Here is a 26,846-nt window from a genome sequence, read left to right as displayed (position 1 = left end):
TCAATCAGATGCTCTTGTAAATATGAACAGAACTGCTAAAAATGTCAGCTAACATATTATTTGAGGATTTACAAGTTGTTATACTTGTAACTTTTTTCTTAATGTGTTAAGTATTATAATACCTGCAATGCTCTTAAGTAACACCTATAGGAAAAAATGAGAAATGTTTACTCTCTCAATGCTGAAGTATTTTGTAACTTTTAAGATTATTTAAATCCATCATAGACTATGTTCCTCACTATTGATTATAAGCCACGAAAGGTTGTTGTGGATAGCTAATTCTCAAAAACAGAAACATGTACAATAGCCTTTAGTTAAAACTAAAATAGGGGGAAAAAAAGGAAATTGGGATATATGTACAATGGTTTATTAGTTCATCCCCACCTACCTATTCCATTCTCCCTTGCATCACAGAACACTTACTAAAGTCTAGTAAGTGTCATATACTGTCACATGCATTATAAACTTTGACCTCAAAGAGCTAGGTATGATGGGGGAGGTATGAATGTAAATAAATAATTAAAATACAACGAAATACTGCAACACTATATGCAAGACAAAGTACAAGAGTGACACACAGGAAGAACAGATCAACTTTGCTTGTATGAATTAAGAAAGAGAGGACAGGGGAGGGCCACTGCAGGCAGGAAGTAGCAAAGAGAATGCACAAAAACATGAAACTGTATGTGGAATACATGGCACAAGAAGTTCAACAGAGCTATAGCTTGGAGGGAATTATAGGTAAGTAGAAGTGAAACTGGACAGTGAAGCAGAGGGTGGTTTGAATGCTGTATTAAAAGAGTTTTGAACTTCACCTTATACCAAATAATGAAAGGCTTTCAAGTAGGAAAGGAAGATCAGATTTACCAGGTTCAATGTTAGCATAATCACAGCAAATTACAGAAAGAAGCTAGACCTGACTGGTGTGCTCAATGGATTGAGTTCTGGCCTATAAACTGAAAGGTCAACTGGTTTGATTCCCAGTCAGGGCATATGCCTGGGTTTCAGGCCAGGTCCCTGGTTGGAGGCATGAGGCAACCCATCAGTGTTTCTCTTCCTCCCTTCCTCTCTCTCTAAAAGCAAATAAAATCTTAAAAAAGAAAGAAAGAAAGAAAAAAGAAAGAAAAGAAAGAAAAGAAAGAAAAGAAAGAAAAGAAAGAAAAGAAAGAAAGAAAGAAAGAAAGAAAGAAAGAAAGAAAGAAAGAAAGAAAGCAGATTAGAAGCTAGGAGATGAGTTAGGAAACCATTGGGTTAACCAAAAAGTTTGCTTGGTTTTCTCCCTAAAATAGGTCTAGTAACTTCATTCAAAACAATTTTGTTAGATTATATTGTGATAGCTGTTATATCAGCATGCACTTAAAAAAAAACATCAAAATTGGTGAACTTTTTGTATCCAGTTTAATATTAAAGAAAATGTGCAACATTTTTGACATATTATGCTTTATTATTTCAGGAAAGGTAAAAATGCAACTGAAAGGCAAAAAAAGATATGTGCAGTGTATGGAGGTGGTGCTGTGACTGACTGAATGTGTCAAAGTGGTCTAAAGTTTGGTAATGGAGATTTCTCACTGGATGATGCTCCACTGTCAGGTAGACCAGTTGAAGTTGACAGTGATCAGTGATGAAATGGAGACATTAACTGAGAGCAATCAATGTTATACCATGCAGGAGACAGCTGACATACTCAAAATATCCAAATCAATAGAGTTACGGGTAAAAATGAAAAAGGTGTCTTTTATTTTATGGAAAATAAACACAGACTTTTTGGCCAACTCAATATTACAAGAAATGATAGAATCTGAGCTAAGGCAGCAACAGCAGTACAGGTGGAAAAGATTAAATAGTTTTGAGAAATACTTAATGGGTAAAATTGGCAGAACTGCCTTTATACATTGCTGGTAGGAATGTAAATGTTGCAGCCACTGTGGAAAACAGTCTGACTCATCCTCAAAAAGTTAAAAATAGAGCTACCATATGACCCAGCAATTCCACCTCTAGGTATTCCCAGGAAAACTGAAAATTTACGTTTACACAAGAACCTATATACAAATGTTTACAGCATTTGTATACAGCATTGGTTCAAAATAGACCAAAAAAGTAAACAACCCAAATGTCCATCAGTTGATGAATGGATAAACAAAATATGGCCTACCCATACAACAGAATATTATTTAGTCAAAAAAGAATGAACTATTGAAATATGCAATAGTAGAGATGAACCTTGAAAATACTATCTTTCATAAAAGCCAGAAAAAACGACCACATATTACGAGGGGGCGGTGCCAAAAAAGTGGAATTATCTTCTGGAGGGTGGGCCCCATATGGTACAGGCTTCCTCCTCTAGGTGAGTGTTCTAGGAACCCAACTGGATCATTTTACCAACTAGAGTTGTTGTAAGAGGCTACATTCAGCTTCAGTGAATTTTTCTGAAGATTCAGTGTGCTCGCCCAATTTATGACAGGTGATTTATGAACCCACACAGGGCTGAGTGTTCAGCAGTTTTTGAGCAAAAATGGCATGACCCCTGTGCCCCATCCTCTTTATTCACCTGATCTCACCAAGTGACTTTTTTTTTGTATCCCTGGATGAAAAAAGTCCTCAAAGGAAAATGTTTTGCCAATGTGGAAGAGGTAAAAAAGAATGGCAGAAGCACTACATGGCATCAAAACGGACAGGTTCAAAAACTGTTTTGAGCAGTGGGAAAAAAGTCTCGAAAGGTCTATGTACATCAAATGGAGAGTACTTTGAAGGTGAGTAAAGTTTAAAGACATAAGAATACAAACAAAATTTTTTACAAATTCTAGGTTTTGGGGGGGGTCCTCTCTCATATATGATTCCAATTATATGAAACATTCAGGACAGGAAAATACAGACAGAAAGCGGAATACTGGTTGCCAGGGGCTAGTTGGAGGAACTGGGGTTATAAGGCTTCTTTTCTAAATGAAGAAATGTTATGAATGAAAATATTATGGAGTGATGAAAATGTAATGGAATTAGATAGTGGTGATAGTTGCATCACTCTGTGAATATACCAAGAACCACTGAACTATATACTTTAAAAGGATGCATTTTAGGCTATGTGAGTTATATCTCAATTTTCTTAAATGGCAGAGCTAACTGAATAGGGAGGGAAATGAAAGGGGAAGGATAGGGGAAAAGAGGAGCTTAATTTGGGGCATGCTGAATTCCCTATGTTTGTGGATTGTTCTGTGGCTATGACCTGTAGGCAGCTTGATATACAACTATGATGCTTAGACAGAAGTCTAGGCTAGAGATACACTCCTGAATCTTCAATCTATGGGCAGCCACAGAAACATCACTTGTGGTATGAGCGTGGGTAAAGTACTTATCTCTCATCTACTCTAAGACACTGTTCCATTGGCTATGAAAGTGGGTACATAACACACAGAACTTTGTATATACATTAGAATTAAAAACTATGAAAATCCCTTTATCAAATGAAAAGTATTATAAAAACGGTATTATTTTATATATTACACTATACATGCTATTATAAGGCAAAAATGTAGAAGGCAGGCCACTGGCTACTAAAACTAACCACACCTTATAAAATCACTGAATATCTATACTTGGACTACTTTTTGCAAAACGACTCACTGTGTTTCAAAATAAATGTAATAGAGCAGGACAAGCTCCAGGGAAGGAAAGCTAAAACTCTGAAAGTTATGAAGGATTTCTGTTGTCACCAGGGAACAAGGGTTTAGTTAAAAGAGCTTGTTCTCATGAGAGAATTTTTTGTTAAGATGTTCATTAAATGGATAAAGAAAAAAAAGACATCTTCACAATGACAAATACTTGAAATAATGAGAATGTCAAATCTTAGTTTAACACTAGAGAAAATAAAATTTGTACCACTTCCAAGAGATAAAACTGGTTCAATAATCTCAATAAATTCAAGGAAAAGCTGCACAACAGTCTTTAAAAATAAAGACATGATAAGCACACATCTGTAACCCGCTGAAGTCATGTGATATTCTCCCACAAATGATCACTTGGTGCCAAGGTCAGAATGTGAGGCCTAAACAATCATGGATCCAATCCTAATGATTATAGATGTCAATTTATTTTTCATCTTTTGTATTATATATCTCACTCTTCTTTTCTTAGCCAGACACTAATATCTTTATCCAAGATACATCTTCTTTATCCAATCTGTTGAGTCTTTAAAAGGGAGGAAGTAAATATGAAATAATCTAATATATGAGGGACTTTTCTCCTTCAAAATTGAACATCTACTTTCACCTTTCAAACAGTAAATGCCCATTTTAAAAAAACAAATACAACACTGACCAGTGTGGCTCAGTTGGTTGGGCATCATCTGGCAAAGCAAAAGGTCACCAGATTGATTCCCGGTCAGGGTACATTCCTGGGTTGCAGGTTTGGTCTCTGACTGAGGCGCATACAGGCAACTGATTGGTGTTTCTGTCTCACATGGATGTTTCTCTCCCTCTCTTCCCCCAGCCCTTTCCCTCTCTCAAAAATAAATAAATAAACTAACTACAAAGAATGGAAGTCTGACATAAGTCCTACAATATTTTATGTTCATATTTTCCCTTATATAAATGGAATCAGACTCTACACAGTGTGCTATGACACAGCTTAACTTATATAATGGACATTTTTCAATGTCAATACCTAGTCCTTTTCAACAACTGCATATGATTTGTATAGATAACCATAAATTGCTTTACCCATTCCCACATCTACATGTCCCTGGTAGACATGCAAATTTCTACTTTTAAAAATCAAACAATGGCCCTGGCTGGTGTAGCTCAGTGGATTGAGCGCGGGCTGCAAGCCAAAGCATCGCAGGTTCGATTCCCAGTCAGGGCACATGCCTGGGTTGCAGGCCACAGCCCCCAGCAACCGCACATTGATGTCTCTCTCTCTCTCTCTTTCTCCCCACCTTCCCTCTCTAAAAATAAATAAATAAAATCTTGAAAAAATTTTGGGAAAAAAAACTTTAAAAAATAAATCAAACAACACTGCAATAAACATCCCTATATATTCACCTTAAACACTTACCAAACTAAATCCTTGGGATAAATTCCTAGAGGTTGAACTAACCTAGAAGTAGTCAAAGAACATGCAGCTTTCATTTTAACACACATCACCAAAATGACCAGAAAGCTGTAAGATTATATACTCCCATTTATAGAATAAAGAGTAGTACACATTTCTCCACAGCCTTCCCAGCTCTGTTATTTTAATCTTAACCAACATGAAAGTAAAAAATGTTATTTGTTTGCACTTACACTTCTATATTAATGAAGTATCTTTTTATGTCTATATGTCACTTGTTTTTTGTTCTTTGTTTTTTTTTTTTCCGGTGGATAGTTTGGCTATTTATATCCTTACCCCCCTTTTCCTTTTTGATATTTGCCTTTTTCTAAAAGTTATATAATAGAGCTTCCTGATGGATATATGATGGAAATAGTTTACCCAGATTTCCATGTATCTTGTATTTTTGTTAAAGATGTCTTAATTTTTACGTAGACAAACAGTGCAATCTTTTCCTGAATATTTTCCTATATGGTTTAAGAATATTTTGAAAATGAAAAGGATCCCTACTTTTCTCAATGGAGAAAAATATTTAACTCGAATTACACAAATAAAGAAGCTAATCTAATGTTAATTCACTCAGTCTGTGTTAGTTTATATAATACTACAAGAACCAGGATTTAAGATATCATTTTTATTTCAACAGCTGTCTAATATTTAACATTAAAATTTACACAAGGTAGAACCAGGGTTCTCACCATTGGAGAAAGAAGATATGGAGGGAGGTGAAAAAGAATGAACTCATGATTTTAAAATACACTATATTTCTTAGCTCTGTCCCTTGAGAAAGGTATAGAAGCAATGACACCCCAATCGCAATCCAGATATTTTTTTAAAGATTTTATTTATTTTTAGACAGTGGGGGGGGGGAGAGAGAGAGAAACATCAATGTGTGGTTGCTGGGGGTTATGGCCTACAACCCAGGCATGTACCCTGACTGGGAATCGAACCTGCAACACTTTGGTTCACAGCCCACACTCAATCCACTGAGCTACACCAGCCAGGGCTACATCCAGATATTTTTAAATATCATTCCCCACTAGAAGAAATTAGGGCTCTTGGGACAAATAGCTGAATCCAGGGTGGTGCCATGGAAAGAACAAGGTGAACCTGGAACAACTGTAACGCAAGGAAGAGCTCAAACACTGATGGGGACATGTCAAAAGGATACAGAGACCAGCTGAAAAAGAGTCCACTGGCTATACCAAAAACAAATCTGGGAATTAATAATTATAGTATGAGACGTTAACACATTGACTAAAAAAAAGAATCCATGATTCCATACTAATACAAATTAAAAAAAACAAACAAAAAAGGGAAGTGATGAGAAAGTAAAGGACCATTATTTATGGTAGATATCAACCAATAAATGTAGCAGTAATGACAGAGTTAGAAGATTAACTACCATTTTGTAATCACTATGGTAGTAATTTATTCTGGTGAGAATAATCAGTGGATGCTACATCCCACCGGGCACAAATATGTTGAACAGGGTATTTATATTCCCAAAATATCTCCCCACAGAGTACGCATTAATTATAAAAGGGAGAGAAGACAGCTTTACAAACAGAAAACACACGTCACCTTAACCTAATAACCAATGTTAACACCACCGATAACAAGACAGACCTGGGCCTACTGGTGCGCTGCACAGAGGACACAACACCACTTTGGCACTATTCCAGCCAAAACTGTTTAAACGGAATCTGATCATGAGGAAGCAATCAGACAAAACTGGTCTGAATTCTTCAAAAAGTACCACTGTCATGAATGACTAAAAAACTAATATACTGTTGTATGTTTAAACAGACTTTGAGATGTGACAACTTATTTTTTGATCCTGGATCGGGGGGGGTAGAAGGAATTGCTTTAAAAAAAAAAGGAAAAGAAAAAAGAACATTTTGAAAACTGACAAAATTTGATCATAGACTATATATGTGATAATTTTTTGTATCAATATCAAATTTCCTAAATTTCACCAATGCGCTGTGGTTATACAAGGAAATGTTCTTATTGTTAGAATAGGGTCAGCAAACTTCCTGTAAAAGACCAGATAGTAATTGGTCTCTGGTGAAAACTACCCAACTCACATTGTAGTTGAAAGCAGCCATAAACACATACATAAAGATGTCTCATTTAAGAATAAAGGGTATTCACTATATTATTTTTTACTACTTTTCCATAGATTTGAAAAGTTTTAAAAATAAAAAGTTGACAAATTATGCAAGGTAAGCACTATGTCCCTACTTAATTCTCTCAAATATTTTATTTTTACTACCCATGTCTATGAATTTAAGATCACAATAATGTAACCGTTCCATAAACCCAGGCACTATGATAAATAATACAGTTAAGAGATGCAAGAAATCTACTGCCCTCCTAAAGCACTAAGCCTCTAAATTAAGTTATATATAATTTGGGCCACTGTCTAGAAAGACTGCTCTTCAAAATACACCTTAAGAGACTAATAAGCCCCATGAAGGCAGTGGCTTGGTCCCTTTTGCTCCTCAGTGTGTCTCCAGCCCCTAGGAAGGCTGTATGGTATAAAGTGGACACTGAATAATATTTGTGGAGTTAAGGAATTCGTTGCATTGTTAAAAGCAGAATCTTAAGAAATACCAAAGTATAATGCTTTTTCCTTTCACTTATTTGCATTACCAGCTTTCATTTGTATATTTTAAAGCTTTATATTTATAAAAACTCAAGTTTAGAACAAGACATGTCCAATAATTTTTAACATTCAGGCCTAAATAGTTAATATTAAGCAAATACTTATTCTTAAACTGACCTAAATAAAGCACCTGGATTTTGTGTTAGTTTATTCTAAAATTCAGGTGCTCACAACTATTCCACAATCCTATAAAAATCTACAAAATGTGAACTGTTGCAATTTGCCACTTCTGAATAGGCCCTTCTAACACCCCATTAACACTAAGCATTGAACCTCCTGTGTACTGGCAATGAAATTCAGAGCCACTGTGCCACTTCATTCCCTCAAACAAAATAACCTCCCCTATTTTTTCTCACTGGGCTGCACTGCCTTTCTTAATTAAAAATATTCACCTACATATTTAGTTAGGTTTAACTTGTCCATACAGTAATCTTAATATTAGCAGAGAATAAAATGATACTTTAGATTCTTAAACAATAATTAAAGTTTAAGTTTTAATTAAATTGTATATATTTATAAAATGATACCTAGAATTTGAACAGGAAAAATATTCATACTTAGTAGGTATTTCATTGTTATTTATTATAAAAGCAAATAAGTTGACCAGTAGAGGGCACTCATTTGAAAGGGGGGAAGAGCTGGCTACAACCTTGGAGAGAACTTCACTTACAAAGTTGCTACCTGTTATTTTAAAAACAGAATGTTTTAACATATTTAATGATTACTGGTTTAGAAGAGGTAAAACTTAAATCTATATTATATTTAAAAATCTAACATAAACCTAATTTAGGTACTTAGAGTTTAAAATTTAAGGATGTTTAAAGCCACGTGTTGCACACATTAGGGTCTCAACCTCAGCACTACTGACATTTGAGGCCAGGTAATTATTTGTTGTGGGGCTATCCTGTGCGCTACTCCCCATAGGTGCCAGCAGTAGCCTCCTCAAGTTATGACAACAAAAATATCTCGACATTGCAAAATGTCCCCTAAAGGCAAAGTCACCCACCCACTCACTGACAACTACAGAGAGCCAGAAAAATAATAGCTTGCAAGTCTACATAATGTTTCTTTAATACTGCTCTTAAATACTGTTTTAATACCACTCTTAAATACTGTTTAATATTACAAATTTTCTCTCTTTAATCTAAATACCTTATTTAGCAAGTAAAATAAAATCCATAATTAACTTGAAAAAATAAAAAATAGAGAAACTGATAAACCTTGGTGATTACAGCTAAGAGCACTAAAGATGAAACAAATCAATCCAATTATAAATCAATTCTTCCTTACTGAGAAGGGCATAAAACTTAGACTGAATTATAAGTGTCACATTAACAAAAGCATGCAGATGTCAGCGAATTAGAGCCTGCAAAAAAATACTTCTTTCTATACCTATTTTGACTAGTATGTTATATCCAGTAGATATAATATATATCTGCTAAATGATCAACTGATCATTCTGATTTCTATGTCTACAATTACTTGTATTTTTTAAGACCAGATTTTTCTTCTTCTGTTGAATTTTCCTTCAGAGAACAGGTTTTCATAATAGTGAAGGATCTCTAAACTATAAGAACATATTATTTCTAGCCTGGTATGTGTGAGGGACTGCTTTTGAGTTTTTAATAATCTTGTACCACTAATGAGGATTTCATCATCTCTGGAACTCTCTGATGGACTCCATAAAAGATAAAGGTAAAATCTTTCAGAAAAGAAGTAAAAGTGATTATCATGTGCATAGCCTCAAATATAAACATGCTCCACAAATGTCATACCTACTAAATCTATATCCTATCGCCACCATTAACATGCCATTAGATGTACATAAGATCAAACTTTGGTACAGTGATAAACCTGAATCAGCCTCCAATACTACATATTTCTTTGCTTGAGGGCTAATTTTTCATTTTTAGAAAGTGGTACAAAGATACAGTGGAAATTCCATTTAACTCAGTCTCAGAAAACTTAAAATGCTACCACTTACTAGCCAAGTACCCTTAGGAAAGTTACCACCTCTCAGAGACCCCTTTTCATCTATAAAATGAAAGAAGCAATGACCACCTTCCTTATCTATCTCATAGTATATAAATCTTTGCAAATTCTAAAGCACTAGAAAATATGGTATTACCTGATTTCATTTTTTTCTCAGTTTCTTTCCATTTGTTTCAACACAGAAAAACTGATGAGAATTCCAAATGTGCAAAGTTCATGTCTCATCTTCTCTCTGACCTACATTATTCAACTAATCAAAACCTAACAGTAGTGATATCCCATCCTCCTTTTTAACTTTTTACAAAAGCATCAAGTCAGCATTTTTGCTTATTTATTAAAATAAACTAACAAATTATATTGTCTTTCTTGTAGTTGAACCACACAACACACCAAAAATTTAATGTGTCAGTTGCCTCAGAGACAATCTCTGTATACCTTTTCCCAGGTGGCTGAACTAGCGAAGGGAATGTCAGTTTCAAAGTTCATGAGTAATCAATGCTCCCGGAGTCAAGTCTGGTATGGCAGAAATCATCATCAGAGTCATTGGTTTGAGTTTATAAACATTTTCTACCTTCCCCCCAAACAAAGGATTAACTTTTAGCTTTAGTTCTCTAAGGTGTATATTGCACTTTAACAATTGTGACCAAAAGGTTTCCTAACCCATTTTATCACATTATCATACATATAACATTCATGATCTCATAGGAAACAGCGTAATGGAATTCCTCAGATTTTCAGAGAAGATGGTGGGTACTTCTGCTAAAACCATCTTCCAAAATCCCAGGAACACTTCAATGCTTAACCTGAATTCTATTTAAAACTTCCTTTCACTTCTGATTTAAATGGTGAAGTATGCCAACTAGCCTTGGCTTTAGAAATGAGTTAACTATTTAATCCTCCTTGAAGACAAAAAGAAAACAAAGCATAACCATCATACAGCATGAACTGACTTGTCAAGAGAAAACAGAGACTATTTTATAGGTGGTCCACTTCAGTTAGACTCTTCCCCTTTACTAATGCAAATTCTTAAACTTGGAAGCCAAATAAAAATTGCTTCTATGTTTAAATCAAATATTTGCAAACACGCATTATTTCTCCATTTTTTCCCTACAGTACCAAAAACATTTGACATTTCCTTACAAAACTTACCTAATCAATCTGCAAAATTCTAAACTGCATAAACATCTTCCCAAGGCCACCAAATGCCCTCAGAATCTAACTCAGTGAAATCAAAAAGTGTTTCTTCAAGGCATTATACTTCTTGGAACTCAGAGAAAGTTCTGGGAAATTTTTCAGAGCTGATTTGAAAAATCGGTATATCAGATCTAGAAAAAGCTAAGGGGTCAGGATTATTTAACCCGAGAAGTCTAAGAAATAAACCAACCATACAAGTCTATTTCAAAGATGAGGCAGCACACTTATTTCCATCTCCACTGATGTTAAAGTTAACATGTAGATTCAGATTATGTATAAAATATGGTTAATTTTGGAAATGAGTGAACAAGGACAGTCATGCCATCCCCTTCTGTAGCTCTTTGGGATTAAATTAATCCTTATCTGCTTGATACTACCTGACCTCTCAAGGTCTTTTTCAGGTCTTTATTTTATCTATCATTTTGCTGCTGGCCTTTACTGTGGTGAATTCTTCATTAAAATAAAAAGTCTGAAAATTATTCATTAGTCAATTTGTAATAAAAACAATTCTAATATTTCCTTGAGTAAATTAAACAAGGGCTGCAAAACAAAGTTAAGCATTGGAAGTGGTACCCTTATATATATCTATATACTATAGATACATACTATCTTTTCTATATATAGGTTTACATATATATAGATAAATATGCAAACAATAAATTTTTAAAATATATCAGGTAGCTGTAGGTTCTACACTGCTTCAATATGAAAAGAAGGAAATCAAAATACCAAAATAAGCCCCATGAAATTAGCCACATTTAAAAAGAAATTATTGTTAGTACATATAAGATATAAATTCACATTTTCACCCTCTCACAAAACTCTGAAATGGACTTCTAATCAAAATGCACACATACCAACACAGAATGAATGTTAATGAATCCTGAGATTCTCCTAAGAGGAGGGCTGTCTGTAGTTACAGTTACCTGTACTTCAGAGTAAAGCCTTGGAGCCTAAGTACGCTTCTGATAACTTAAAAGATTATTTTCAAATAACCGTCTTATAATGAGTAGTCACAAAAAATGATCAAAGAAAACTTTTTTGGTTCCCCAAAGATAGACCTGTACAAATCAAGATGCAAAATATTAAAACAAGATTTACCTCTATTGTAGGATCATATTCATCCACAAAGTGATTTTGAATTAGCTGTATCGTCAAGGCACTCTTGCCTACGCCACCAGCTCCCACTACCACAAGTTTATATTCAGTCATTTTCAGCAGGCCTTATAATAAAAATAACGAAAATGTGACTAAATTAGAACATGTATCACACATGAGGTTAACATAATCCAAATATTCTATCAATATATTTTAACACAAATTCACATTATGGAAAATTTCAAAATACCTCAGAAAATTCAATGGCAAAAGCTTCAGTTGTGTTGATTACAGATGTGTACTGTAATGAAATGCACTACATTTACAAAGGCCCCCATCAACATTTCAGAAAAATGCATCCAGAGTACAAAGTTCTTTTATCTTATACTCAGGTTGTTCTATCTGAACAGCCAGCTTGCTCTTCTGTAGCATTTAATGGCTCTCAAGGGAACATGCCATGACTTTACTCAGTGTAAGTGTCTAGCACAATGCTCTATACCCTGTGGACATACCCACACAAAACTGTTGACAGCTATCTCTGCTAGCTGGCTACGGCCCCAAAGAGCTACAAGTGGGTATGTTGTGTGTCTCTGTTGAAGCCAAGAGCTACAGAAAACTTTTAAAAAGCATCATCAGAGTTAGCTCTCCTGAAGAGTTACCAAGAATCAGATGGGAACTAGGGGGGGAGAGGTGGAAGGACTGTCAAATAAAGTTGCACTGTGTAATGAGGAAATAAAAACTGAGACCCAAAGCAGGTAAGGACAATATCTGATGAACATTTTAATGTGTAAAATATCTGTTGGGGAAAATAATAGTATAAAAACTGAGAGAACTTTATATTCAGTATAGTTGATTTGATCATCAATCACAATAGCTAATCCTATATTAGTGCTAAAAATATAATTATATAAAATTTAAATATAAGCACTGCTTTAAAGAGAAAATTTTAAAGAGATGTAAGGGAATATTTCTCAGTAATCCATGTAACTTTCACTCTTTGTATCTTGTACATCATCTCCCAACAACTGCAATAAATACCACTTGTAAGGTTAACAGTACAAGACAGAACTTATTTTTTAAGTCAGTTGTTTCAAACTTTTTGAAATGAAGTGAATTTACTCTTATCCCCTCTTCCTCAATAACTATGTGATGTTATTATAAATAAGGTACTGTGGAAAGAAAGGCAATAAATGCACAATTTATGATTAGTCCCAAATTAATCAATGTGCAATATACAGGCAGCATCCTACTCACTGAAGACCAAAAAGTATCCAAATAGGCACAAAAAAAGAAAATACAGTTTTCCAAATGATAAAACACTACCCACCTCCTTACCCCATTCCTGAGCCCTCTCACAAAGAATAGATGGGCTACGTAACTGCTGTTATCACAGACTGTTATATTACAGCTCCCAGGCCTACTCACTGTCACCTAGCCTTACTTGCTCTTGTCTATGGCCACCTTGGGAGCCACTGCAAACATGTACCTTACTTATTCCAAATACTGGCTATAGCAAATGAACAGATGAGAATCACAACATAATGCATCCCTGCCCACCAAACCCTACAAAATAATTTGGATAGCCTGGAACAGTAGCTCTCCAAATGCAGTCCACGAACCCATTAAGGTTCCTAAGGCTTTGTTGGAAAGAGGGTCCCAGAGGTTAAATTAAAAACTGTTTCCATAAAAATACTACAATGTTGATTACCCTTTCCTCTCTTGTTCCTTCACAAGTGTAGAATTTTACAGATGTGTGATCACAATATATGGAACGCAGAAGCAGACATGAGGATCCAGATGTCTTGTATTAAGTCATATAATTAAGAAGATTTGCAAAAGTGTTAAACAATGACACCCTTCTCACTAATTTTTTTTGTTTTCAAAAATAGTTATTGTTCATTAAAAGTGTATTTATGTTACCAACTAATGGTCTTATTTCTATTTTTAAATGAATTAATAAATGCTTCAAATTCTCAGTTTTCATTTTCTATGATTGTAAATACTGACATACCCCATCTTGGGATCTTCAATAACTTTGAAGAGTATAAAGGGATCCTTACAACCCCAAAGTGTGCTAGCCTAGAAATGGACATATATTGGATTACAGCTTAGTTTTATAAATATGTGTGAACTCTGAGAGAAACACACCTTCTAGTCTACTTGTTAATGAGTGATCGTTTCTAGAAAAAAAAGAAAAAAGAACTACTTATATTGATTATAAAAATCACATGATATGTAAGTCCACTAGAGAGAACTGGGTTGTCAAGGAGTCTTACTGGAGATCACAAGCCAGAAGTAGCCCCCTTACTCAAAGCTAAAACAGCTAGCAAGGGGTGGAAATGGGACCAGGACCCAACATCTTGTTAAGGGGAAAAAAATCATTTTTACTTGTCATAAAACTGAATTATCATGTCATCTATCATCTCTTAAAACCAAGTATGTCTCTATATGGCTACAGTTTCAAAGCAATAAGTATTGATTATCAACAACATTTGATGTCTAGTCTAGGTCCCAATCAGCATTTTGGACCTCAGAGGGATATCCCACATACGGTTGATTCTGAGATGATTATTATGAACAGACTTTTTCCAGTTCCAATTTCTTTTTAAATGACTTTTTCCATTACTAATATAACATATATATTGTGTAAAAATTAGAAAATACCTTTCTGTTGTTAACACCTTGTTCTGATGGATATCAAGAATTATGAAGGTTAGGGCCCAGCTGGTACCGCTCAGTGAATTGAGCACCTGCCTGTGAACCAAACTGTCACTGGTTGGATTCCCAGTTAGGACACATGCCTGGGTTGCAGTCCAGGTCCCCAGTGGGGGGCACTGGAGAGGCAACCTCACGTTGATGTTTCCCTCTCTCCCTCCCTTCCCCTCTCTCTATAATAAATAAAATCTTAAAAAAAAAAAGATTTAAGAAGGTTAGCTTAGGACTTCAGCTACAGCATGCACATGCCTAAGAGTATTTTAAGCAGTTGGCTGGAAGATTGCTACAATTAACTCCTCTTGTAATCAGTTTTTTTTTTAATTGTATGCTGTTTAAGAGGACTGTAGTAGCTCTTGGAATGGAGGTCAAATTTTAAGGTTAAGGGTAACATAAAAGAGATAAGGAGAACAGGAAAATTAAACTTCAAGGCTGATTTTGGCTATTACTGTCGACACTCAACTAGCAAGGGAAAAACCCTGCTTCTGCTCTGCGGATTTTCTGCGTCTGTTTCAACTTGACAAAGCAAAATAGACCTTCTGGGATTAACTTTTTCCTTTTCACTAAGTCACAGACTTTACACTGTAGGGTGTTGGCCACCTGTTCTTCCACCAACATCTCTACCTCCTCCTTTGTGGCCACAGCAATGTCACAGCCCATGCATGGGGGAGGGGAAGCAGTCAGGAACTCGGCTGCAGATGCATTTTTTCCCCCAAACACAATAACCTCTAAGAGTGGTCTCTAAGCACTTTCCTATGGTCTTTCAAAACGTGACCTCTCCCCTTACTCATATATCCCCTGACACACTGAAAAGGACCACTATCCGGCCGGTCTGCGCTCGAGGGAGAAGTTTATTCCTCCGTCCTAGAGATGCTAGATGCAGCAGAGCAGGCAGTCACCGCCGCCAGCCGAGCGCCGGGAAGGGAGGAGAGGTGCGGGAGCGACGGGGGAGAGGGAGAAGGAAGGACGACGAGGGGGAGGGGAGACTGGAGTGCCGCGGGAGTCACCTCCACCGCACCCCACCGCCCCAAGAGGTGGCCGCCCGGCCCGCGAGTTTCTCCCCGGCCGCCTCCAGTCCTGGCTCTCGGGAGGAGGAAGGAAGGGGTTCCCCGTCCAGGAAGCAGCACAAGCGGCGACCGCCTCTAGCCTCACCCTCCTCAGCCCCGCACAGCCTATTCCTCATTCCCCGCGTCGCCGCGTCGCCGCGCCTCCCGCGGCTGACCCCTCCGTAGCGTCCGCCCACCCGCCCTCCCGGGCTCCGCGCCCGCGCCCCCTCCCCGCCCCTCAGGGGACCCCTAATTCATTCACTCGCCGCCGCCCCGCCCGTCGCGGGCGCGGAGGGTCGGGTACGGGGCAGGGGCCCAGGAGGAGGGGTCCGCTCCGTACCTCTCCCCCGCACCTGGGAGCCGCAGAGCCTCTGGCCCCCGCCGCCGCCTTCAGTGCCCGCACCGCGTTCGCTCCCGGTCTGAAATGGCGGGGACCGGGAGTACTGGCCGAGCAGCCGCCGCCGCCGCTGCCGCCGCGCCGCTGAGCCTCCACCGCCGCGGCCGCCGCCTAGGGAAATCAAGTTCCGATTGCATCGATGAGTTCGGGGCCGGGCGGCCGCGGAGGGCAGAGCTATCGACGCGCTCGGCGCTCGACTCCTCTGCGGACGGGCGTGCGGGGAGGGAGCGGCTGAGGGCGGTGTGGGAAGAGGGAAGGGAGTAAGCTGGGGAGGCGGGGCGGGGGCCGGGCCGGCAGGGAAGGGGGTGACCGTGGTAGCGGTGGTTTGGGGATCCCGGCCAGGGGTGCTGGGGACTGGGGCGGCACCTCGGCGAGGTCACTGCTGGACCCACGCGGCCGCCCGCCCCCAGGTCTCGCCGCAGAGTCGGACCCCGCCGGCCTGTGGTCGTCCAGACGCACACCGGAGAGACACCCCGAGTGAGCCTGCCGCGCCCCTACGTCTGCGCGGAGGAGCTGCGAAAATCCCGCCAGGTCTCGGCATTTGCCTGCACTTGTTCACATTCATTTAGTATCATTCAGTGCGTGTAAATAAACAGCAGTTACCAAACGTGGGAGGGAGAGACCCGGCGGACGGCCCTCTGCCTACGGCTTTCTGATCTGGGCTGGGTGATAGATAACCAGCCTGTACGCTGGGGCTTGGAACCGAGCCCCAGGCCCAAAGGAACCTGGCAAATCACTAATCTTACGCGGGACGCGGAGCGGTGGAGTGGGGGGGGCGGGGGGGGTGGTGACCGGAGGCTGTTGGGGTTTTTGTTGTTGTTTCTGTGGATATTGTGAAACCATCACAGATCACTCTAAACAGGGACCTCAAATAATACCTATTACCCTTGACGGCTCAATCAGAAGGCAAATTACTTTGAAATAGAAATACCCTTGATACTTTGGACCTGAGGAGACTCATTCAAACATTAATTAGAAGATTGAGATTAATCAGTTAACATTCAGGGAGTTAAAACATTGAATGAACAATGTGACAATTAAACCTGCTAGGGTAGCCAGAATCTCCGTGGTTAAACTACCTAGAAAAGTAAATGGTCCACATCATAAAACACGAATAAAGCAGTCACTGTGTTTTAACAACTGCTTTGTTAATCCAGGCCTTACACGGACTGTCATCCTTTCTTCTTCCTCCTTATGTGGCCTGTACTCTACAAGGCTTGTTGCTGTCTCCCTCTCATAGTAATTGGTACCACGCAGTAGGGGCAGAAGAGAGGAAGTGCAACACACGTCCACTATAAATCCCCAAAGCTTCCTCTGACACCAGTTTATAAATCTTTGTTCAAATGTGTTCCATCGAGTTCTTCCAAATGATCATCTATCATATAGGATATCTCTCCCTCAAATCTCTCTCTTCCTGCTTTATTTATTTCCAGAGCAATTATCACCTTCTAATATACTATATAACTTATTTGTTTTCTTGTTTCTCCCACCAGAATATAAACTCCACGAGGGCAGGGATGTTAAGTTTTACCTACTGCTGTATTTCCAGTGCCTACAATACAATAGGTACTCAATAAATATCTGTGGAATGTTGAATGAAATTGTGTACCCTCCAGAACTCAGTGACTCTAAATCCTTATACCGAGTGCCTTAAATTCTCTGTAATCTGTTTTCACCTTCTTTCAAAATCTGCCCTTACCTTCTGATAAACCACACTGTACGAAGTCTAGAAAAAAAATTCTGCACATAATGGACACAATGAGTTTTTATTAAGTGAATGAATTTGCACTTATTTGTATGTTGCTTTGTAGTCACTTAAATATGAATCACTGATTTATTTTGTCCAATTTCAAGTACATCATGAGCTCTTGTTTTCTCTGACAGCTGTTAATACAATGTTCTCCCTGTAGTTGGTGCTCCATAAATCTTAGAAGGACAAATACAGAGGAGGAAAAGCTTTATACTGCACTTGTATGCCGGCTATAAAAATTCTGGCATTAGCAGAAACCTAATCCATTCTTATGGTCTCAGTTGTCATCTAGGCTCATGATTCCCGAAGCAAATCTGAACCTCATTACTTGTTCCATGCACCAGACAGTCCAGTTTCACCTCACATTTGATTTCTTCCTTTAACTTCTACGCAATGCACATATGTACTATGCTAAGTCTTCCCACCATTCAGTCCTGGAGGCTTTTTCAGAAGCCAGAAGCTTCCCCAACACTTTCTTCAGCCAGGGCTCAGAGCAGTGGGTCTCAAAAGTCAGCACGTCATGAAGAACTTGACATACTTACAAAAATTCAAGTTCCTTGGCCCCTCACCCAGACATACCATTCAATTCATCTAAGGTGAACCAGAAATCTTCATTTTTATCAAATCAGATTATCTGAAAGTGGTGGTTACCAGTCTGTACATTGAGAAACTTTCGTCTAGATACTTGAATTCCTCTTTTCTCCTCTTGGAGGCTGCACTTTCTAGCCTTTGGGGCTTTCTCTTCCTCAAGCCTACTAGCTGCATTGAACAGTCTCCCTGGCTCTCCCTTTCTTTGCTCTCCCCCAGGACAAGTACACAATTCTGTCCTGTGATCACAATGGGAAAAGAGAGGAGGGTAACAGAAAGCAAAAACCCTGGGGTTCCAGCCTTGCTCTAAGATGTAACTGCATTTCTACCATCTCCTGTTACCACTCTTCTGGGAAGGCAGTCACGTACACATGTACACATGTGCACATGCCCACGGTCTTTTGATCTTGCTTTATGAAGTTCATACTGACCCTTTCCTTCATAAGACACCCTCTTCTGCAGATATAATCAAAGCAAACAACAGGAATGCCCTTGTGTTAGTTGGGCTCTTATAAAATACAGAATGCTAGGACATGTTCAGAGCACCGCCAATGCTGAGGGTTTATTTTAAGGAAATAAGGAAACTTCAGAAAGTCATATCATCAACCAGAATTACTGCTCTTTCCAAGAATCAACTGCAATTTTTGCTGTCCAGCAACAGGCTTTGGGTGCTTTGCTCGTCCTCTCATTAACAAACATCTATTATACTCTAATTAAAATTTTTGCCAGTCTCCTGAATCAGCATCTCTCTGCTTCTTTCTCATATAGGTCTCAGCTTCTGCTGCTTCTAGTGACAACCTTCTGTGAGTTACACTGAAGACATTCCAAGAAAGAGAATCTGAATGCACCTGTCATTCACTACTCAATAAGAAGGGCCCTTAGGGGACACAATTTTCCTGATGGTGGCCAGCCTTGTTTATGCCTGGTTTAGAAATCATTGCCTTTGTTCGGGTGCCATCCCGAGTCCAGGCAGTGGTGGCCAGAGTAGCAAGACACAGTCAGGAGGAGTTAAGCAGGAGGAACCACCCCCAGATGCTTTCATGCACTCCATGTCAGTTTTCTCAGGTGGGAAATTTATGCCGCTAAATAGATACTATTTAATTCATTTACCCAGCACATAATATCCTCTACACTCTTATTTAATTACACTTCGTATTCTTTTCTTGCATACTTGTTTTCCCCAGTAGGTTGTTAATTCCTCAAAGTTCATGCTGATTTGAACTATATATGCCACAGCTCCTACACATAACAGGACCTGTATAAGTATTTGTTGAAGTGAATGAAATTATAACAAAGCTTCAGCCCTGTCTCTACATAGCCTCTTCCTTCTCATCTAGCCAGTTTCCTAGAATATTTCTAAATGAATACCCTGTCAGCCTCTCAAATGCCTGTCCAAACCAAATTCCCCTATTTAATTCCCCCAAACTAATACCTTTTCCCAAGTTTTCCATCTTGCCTGAGGGTCACCATGGTCCTTCAAAACTTCTTATTACAAAGCTTAAATTAATTTTTAACCCATTCTGCATTCAAATTGATTACAGTTCTCTTCAATTATACTTTCTAAGCATTTTCTCATATCTGCTTCATCCACATTCTTTTCTTCACACCTACACTTCCAGAAGAGCTTCCCCATGACCTTCCTACCTCCTGGCTTTCTTTTCAATTCAGGCCAGATGCTGTTGCCAGATTAATCTTTCTTATACATGTCTTGCATCATCATCAAACATTTCCTCTGTACCTACTCCACATAGTTTACACTCATACAGATTACATATTTTAAAAGTATGAAGAGTTACAAGCCAAGTACCTAGTGAGTACCTAAAGACGATGATAAATACCTTAGAGATCACAGTAGGGAATGATCCTTGGTCTCAGCTAAGCCTTCACTAAGAATGGTCCTCACAAATCTTTAACAACTCTTTATATCCAACTGCATCAAAGCCAAATTCTTGGTGTCCAGACTTTGACAGCATCCATTGTCTGGCACTATCCTGTCTGTCACTTTGTCTCCCACCTTCCCAAAGTTTGACGCTTTCTTCTCCTGGAGCAAATTCCCATCTCTGCAGCACAAAACTAGGGTATTGTGTCTTTGCTCCTTTTTCAGCCAACATCTTTCTGCCTTTCTCTTTGCTAAAATTCCCTCTTTCAAGATCTAGAACAAGTCCGACCTCCTTTATGAAAATTTTGTTAATTATGTCATCTTTTTATCTCAATTATTTCATATGGGTTACTTATGTCTCCCCAAGCAAATTCTAAAATCCTAGAGACAAGAGCCGTATCTTAAATCTGTGAACCCCACCCACCCATAGGAGCCTAGTTCACTGTAATTACTAACTACACAAGTACATACAATGTCCTTATCAGCAAGGTAAACATAATGCTTGAAGAAGATTAGAGTGGTCAAATGCAGAAAAGGTTGGAAGGGAAAAAGACCTCAGGTAAGGTTTTTATGAATGGTAAAACAGTACCCAGTGGCAGTGGGAATGGTACACTGGCTGAATTTACTAGTTGTATGAGCTGGTACAATCCATGAGTCTCTTTAAGTTTTATGTTTAGAAATGGAACAGTGTGGCTCAGTTGGTTGGATGTTACCATGCAAAGTGAAAGTCCACAGGTTCAATTCCCAGCCAGGGCACATGCCTGGGTTGCAGATTCTGTTTCTGGGCCGGGTGTGGTCAGGGCATGTAGGAGAGGCAACCTACATCAACGTTTCTCCCTTTCTCCCTCCCTTCCCCTCTCTCTAAAAAGCAGAATAAATGAATAAATGGAGCAATGACATAACAGTTACCATTTGTTAAACTGCTCCAATGAGCCAGACAATCTTCATATACTATTTTAAACAAAGAACACATCAGTTTGTATCTGTCCACTTCCCTTCTTCACTGCTACCACTGCATTCCAAGCCACCATCCATTGTTCCTCTCCAAAGGAGACAGCCATCTGCTAATGGATCCCTCACTTCTCTGCTTGCTTCCCTACAATCCACTTCGCATGGAGCTGTGAGACTGATTTTTCTCAATATGCAAACTTAGTCATGTGACCAGATCAAGTTCTCCAAAGGCTTTTCATTGAACACAAAAGAAAATTCAAATTCATTCGAGTCATTTCATACCATAGTTTTTACCTACTTCAGAGCACCAGGCTCCAGCTACACTAACTACCTTTTTCTTCCCTTTATGTACTAAGATCATTGCCTCCTCGGGGCCTTGAACTAGCAGTTTTCTCAGCTGAGCATGCTCCTGTCAGCAAGCCTCTTCTTGCCTTTCAGGTGTCAGATTAATAGCACCACTTCAGTGAGAGATTCCCCAACACCTAGTTTAAATCAGCACTCCCCACCCTATTCCCTAACCTCTACTCTCCAACAAATCACTCCTTCACACACAGGCTTGTTTTATCATGCTTATCATGCCTGAAATTATCTTGGTTGTTTGTGTGTTTGCTTGTCTGCTTCTCTCCTGAAACATAAATTTCATGAGCCAGGGAACACCAAATCCTCAACACCCAGAGAGACCTAAGCTGACAGTGCCACTTAATAAAAATTGCGGATACATTGCTATAAAGAAAATAATAGGACTAATAGTCGACTCTAAGTGAGGACTTTGCAGGTTGTTTAAAGTCTCTTGCTTTTGTTTCTATCTACCTTATGTGATAATACTTCATTGAATACTTGTTGACTTGTTGTTGTGTTTTTTAAAAAAATATTAAAAATCAGAAGTTTTTTTAAAATTCCTTCTAATTCCCAAAGGAGGTACTCATTGGACAACCTATTGATTACAAGACTGATTTTCCTAGTTTTTATCCCTTCTCCTTAATCACACTCATTAAACACCTTGTAAGGTGCTTCAATTCCATTTGGGTAATGTGCGTGCAAACAGAGCTTTACCTGTGCACACCCATTTAACCTTCTAGAGCAGGGCTGTCAAACTCATGTTCACTGGGGGCCACATCAGCCTCGCGGTTGCCTTCACAGGGCTGAATGTAATTTCAGGACTATATAAATGTAAATACTCCTTAACTAGGGACAAGGAGCTCAGCAATGCTGCCTGGTAGAAACAAGGTGCCGGGCCAGATAAAATGAGGTGGAGGGCCGGATTCAGCCCGTGGGTCTTGTGCTTGCCCCTGTGTTCTAGAGTCTAGAAGCATTAGATGCCTGGTCCCTCTGGAACCAGGCATCTAATTTAGTATTCATATGTCCTCAGTTGAAAGAAGCAAGTCACCTTTTTTTGCGAAATTCTTCTAGTCTCAGTGGAAGATTGTTTGCCTGGTCAAATGTCCAGTGAAAACCAAGATACAGGAGTTTGTGAACGTACCAAAATGAATAAAGCCCAGGCATTCACATGTGGAAAACTCAAAGAAACATCTTTGTTTTCACTGATAAGGTGATAATTCTTATATCAGGGGGTCTGTGAATGTGTGGGGAGGTTGTAAAGGGAAATATAAATGAGTATCTCACTTTATTATGAATTCCCTTCATGAATAATTCTGGTGTCTGTATAAAATAATTCTATCCTAATGTGTGCACAAATCTCAACAAATACAAATATTACCATTTGTCTCAGGCCCTTAAGAAGCTCATGTTAGATCATTTGACATCTTAGTAACAATTCATTCATCCATTTAACAAGTATTTATTAAGCACGTACTATATGCTAGGCACTCTGCGGGATATTTGGTGCATAGATGCGCACAACATAAAAAAGCTCACATTCCATTGTTGTGCTTCTCAGACTTTCTGATTTCAGGATCCTTGCACACACTTAAAATTTATTCAGTTTCTTATGTAATTCATTTAAAATAACAAACATAAACTCAATATGTGCTAACATAGATAACATCTTAATGACAATAATTATAGTTCAAAAAGTAATGAGAAGAATAGCATTGTTTTTACATGTGTGCAAATCTCTTTAATCTCTGGCTTAAAAAAAGAAGTTAGGTTCTCACATCTGCTCCTGCATCATCCTGACTGTTTAGATATCACCCATAGCCTTGAGAAAATGCCACTGTACACTCATAAGAGAAATGAAAGTGAAAAAAGAAAATAACATCTTGGTGTTACTGTGAATACAGGTCTGACCTTACAGATCTTCTAAATGCCAGGGGTGCCAGGGTTGCCTATACTTTGAGAACTACTATTTTTTTCCCTAATAAAACAAGGCCGAATTTAATAGAGACCAATGCAATAATTAGCTTCTCCAAATTTATCATTTACTATTGAGGACCACCTCTCTGCATCCCTGTGAGACAGCAGTGATTGATAATGGTGATCAGGGGAACTTATTGCTGAGATCATGTATAAAGGTAAAACAGATGCCCCAAATAATACCCTTCTCTGCACTACTTGAAAATCCTTGTTTTTAGGTCAATTTTGTGTTCTTGATGATCTTCAAGTACATCACAACATTGATTAGCTGAACTTCCCAGGATACCAATGAAATGTTTCCAAATACAATTTCTATGTATTTTGCAGATAGTTTAACTGAGTAGCAGAGTTTGTCCTGGCTTGAAGGAAATTTGTGAGCACAGTCTAAGAATTATTGTGTGTTTATTGTGACTGTTAATAGACTATGTATTCTCCTGGTTGTTTTTACTTATCAGGTTTGCCAGGAGCATGGATAATGTTGTAATGAAAGTTACTACTCTTAATGTCTCAACATACTTGATGTCTTTCATTTTTCTTTCTTCCTTCCCTTGTTCCTCCCTTTCTCCTTCCTTCCTTTCTTTCCTTTATTTTTTTCAGGAAAAATACCAAAACTATGAAATTCTTCAGACACTAAATCTTAGCTCCATACAACACCTTGGCTCTCTAGAAGTCATCAATTAAGTGACTTCAAATTCATGTTGTACCCCATCCACAGATGTTCAAGTCAATCACAGTAAAATCTCGTCACTCCTCTGTTCAAAACCTCCAACAGCTTCCCATCTCATGCAAAGGCAACCCCCTCAAAATGACCCACGAGGGACCCCCTTAGCTTCCTAATCACATGTCCTCCTCGCCTTTCCCTTGCTTGCTCTTTTGTTGCCACACTGGCCTCCTCTTGCTCCCTGGACAGACCAGTAGACACTCACCTCAGGGCTTTTGAATTTGCCATTCCTCCTGTCTGGAAGGCTCAGGTAACTATATGATTCTCTCCCTCATTTCCTTCAGGCCTTTGCTGAAATGCCACTTTCTCAGTGACATTCCTGTTCACCTTATTTAAACTGTAACTTTCACTCCAGAACTCTGGTTTCCCTTTATCTGCATTCTTATCCCCACAGAACATATCACCAACTGTCACACAATATGTCTCATTTGTTTGCTCACAATCTGTCTTTCCTCACCTAGAAATTTAGCTACACAAGAGCTAGGATTTTTCTGTTCTATTCACTGTTAAAATCAGTACAACACATAGTAGATACTCAAAAAATATTTGTGGAATAAAAAATAAAGAAATCCTAAAATGCACTTTGACATATGTCAGAATAAATAGGAATGTGGCCAATCAAGAAAATAGGTTAAAATATAAACATGTATTTCCAGAAAATCATCCTGAAACATACTATTACCTGAACCAGCAAGGACACATGGGTCCTCCACTCAGTTGTTTTTCCTGGCTTCAGAATGGTTCACAGCTTGTATTGGTTTTTTAAAAATGTCAATGGTACGACTACCCAGATTAGTTCTGCAAATGGATAAAATTCTGATGAGAGTGCAAATTGTCAAGATTTTATGTGAGAAAAGGCATTTAACTGCCTTTGAACATATTTTGTATATGTCTTGTTTTCTCTTTGTGGTTTAGCATACCTATTGGCTTGAAATCAATAGGTCAAGAGGACAAACAAAACAAAGTGAGTCCTCCATAGTGAATCCAATTTTCTAAATCAGTTTTTTTGTGTGTGATTCAATCTACTCTCATATAAAATCAAAGAACAAATTTTATGCAATTGCATGTAATTGTTGACAGAGTTTGAAAACAGAGGTAAGCACAAAGAAATGGAGCGTATCTGTCTAGTTAATACTGGGAATGCGCACGTGTGTGGACGTCAGGAGAGTGTGTCGTGTGTGTGCTCCGACACTGAGTGATGCTCGATGGTGACAGCATCATCAGTCTGGCGGTTCTCAGCAAAGCAAGGTGTTGTGAGGTGTTTAATTGCAAGGATATACCGAGTCATTTGTGACTAATATTAAAGTATTTCATACTTGAGTTGGCTTCCAAAAATTTAATTCATGTTCAGTTATCCCTAGCATGTTTCTCAAGCTGATGTAGATTCTTTTTTTTTAAGATTTTATTTTATTATTTATTTTTAGACAGAGGGGAAAGGAGGTAGAAAGAGGAGAGAACCATCAACGTGTGGTTGTCTCTCACATGGCCCCCACTGAGGACCTGGCCTGCAACCCAGGCATGTGCCCTAGACTGGGAATCAAACTGGAAACCTTTTGGTTCATGGACTGGTGCTCAATCCACTGAGCCATACCAGTCAGGACAAATTCTTATATGCTTTCTTGAGTGGAAGTTGTGGCTATTTCCCATGGGAGGAGATGATGAGTACGATTATCTTCAACTGTTCACTGGCTCACAGAGAAAAGAGAGAGAATCATCAGGCAGGTTCTCTTTCTAACAAAAATCAGAAATTCTACCAAATAAAAAAAAAGAAAAAGGAAAAAGAAAAGCTTTGGTGACATTATCAATAGACACTTGGGCCATTTTTTCCTCAAATGTTTCTAGAATGGAAAACTGAAAAATCATTCATCATGAGGTTGGTTTCAGGTGGTCCAAGGCAGGCTGCTGCAATGCATGTGGGTTCACAGTATAAAATGTGAATTTATAAAATTCCAAAAGGTACAGTATTATGCACTGAGACATTGACATATGAAACTGAACGTCCAAAGGTAGATTGCTTTTGGTTTGCTCTCAACTCTAAGAATTTTCAGAGCATCTGAGGAAAAAGTATTACTTTGTAAAAGAATTTGGGATTGCTTAGATTTCAGTAACATCTCTATCCCAAACAGTAAACATCATGTGGAGTAGTTATTATTTTTCCTTATGTGCTCTTGAAGAAACAGGCTGTTAGGCAATGTTGCATCTTGTATGCAGTCTCATTGCTATAAACTAAAGGAAGATGTGTAGTATTGCTGTGTTACTAATTTATCCCAAGGAGCTAAAATATGTCAATAAATAATAAAAATGTGTATAAGTACAAAACACTAATGCAAATACTAGATAGTAACACTGGGAAGTGCATGTGGTTTTACAATGACAGTCATTCACATTATCTTTCACCTGGGCTTTTGCACCGGATTCCTAACTTGGTTTTTCCTTCTTCAAATCCATTTCC

The 26,846-nt window shown here is 38.5% G+C and overlaps 1 protein-coding gene across 4 annotated transcripts in view; it reads right to left on the bottom strand.

Moving 5' to 3' along the window:
* The window catches only part of KRAS (KRAS proto-oncogene, GTPase), a 40,091-nt gene extending 23,792 nt beyond the window's left edge, over nucleotides 1–16,299 (bottom strand). For 2 of the 4 annotated variants that reach the window (XM_045829078.1, XM_045829076.1), the window contains exons 1-2: nucleotides 16,136–16,270; nucleotides 12,041–12,162 (exon numbers count right to left, since the gene is read on the bottom strand). In XM_045829078.1, the coding sequence (XP_045685034.1) occupies nucleotides 12,041–12,151 (111 nt within the window). In that variant the 5' untranslated portion in view covers nucleotides 12,152–12,162; nucleotides 16,136–16,270. Of the gene's footprint in view, nucleotides 1–12,040; nucleotides 12,163–16,135 lie in introns of all 4 variants that reach the window. The other 2 variants (XM_045829077.1, XM_045829075.1) reach the window with 2 other exon arrangements.
* Nucleotides 16,300–26,846: the final 10,547 nt, after the last annotated feature.

Source organism: Phyllostomus hastatus, unplaced genomic scaffold (assembly GCF_019186645.2).
Source record: "Phyllostomus hastatus isolate PE091 unplaced genomic scaffold, TTU_PhHast_1.1 phas_scaffold_93, whole genome shotgun sequence".
Classification (NCBI taxonomy): domain Eukaryota; kingdom Metazoa; phylum Chordata; class Mammalia; order Chiroptera; family Phyllostomidae; genus Phyllostomus; species Phyllostomus hastatus.
This window is presented reverse-complemented; position numbering and strand designations above follow the sequence as displayed.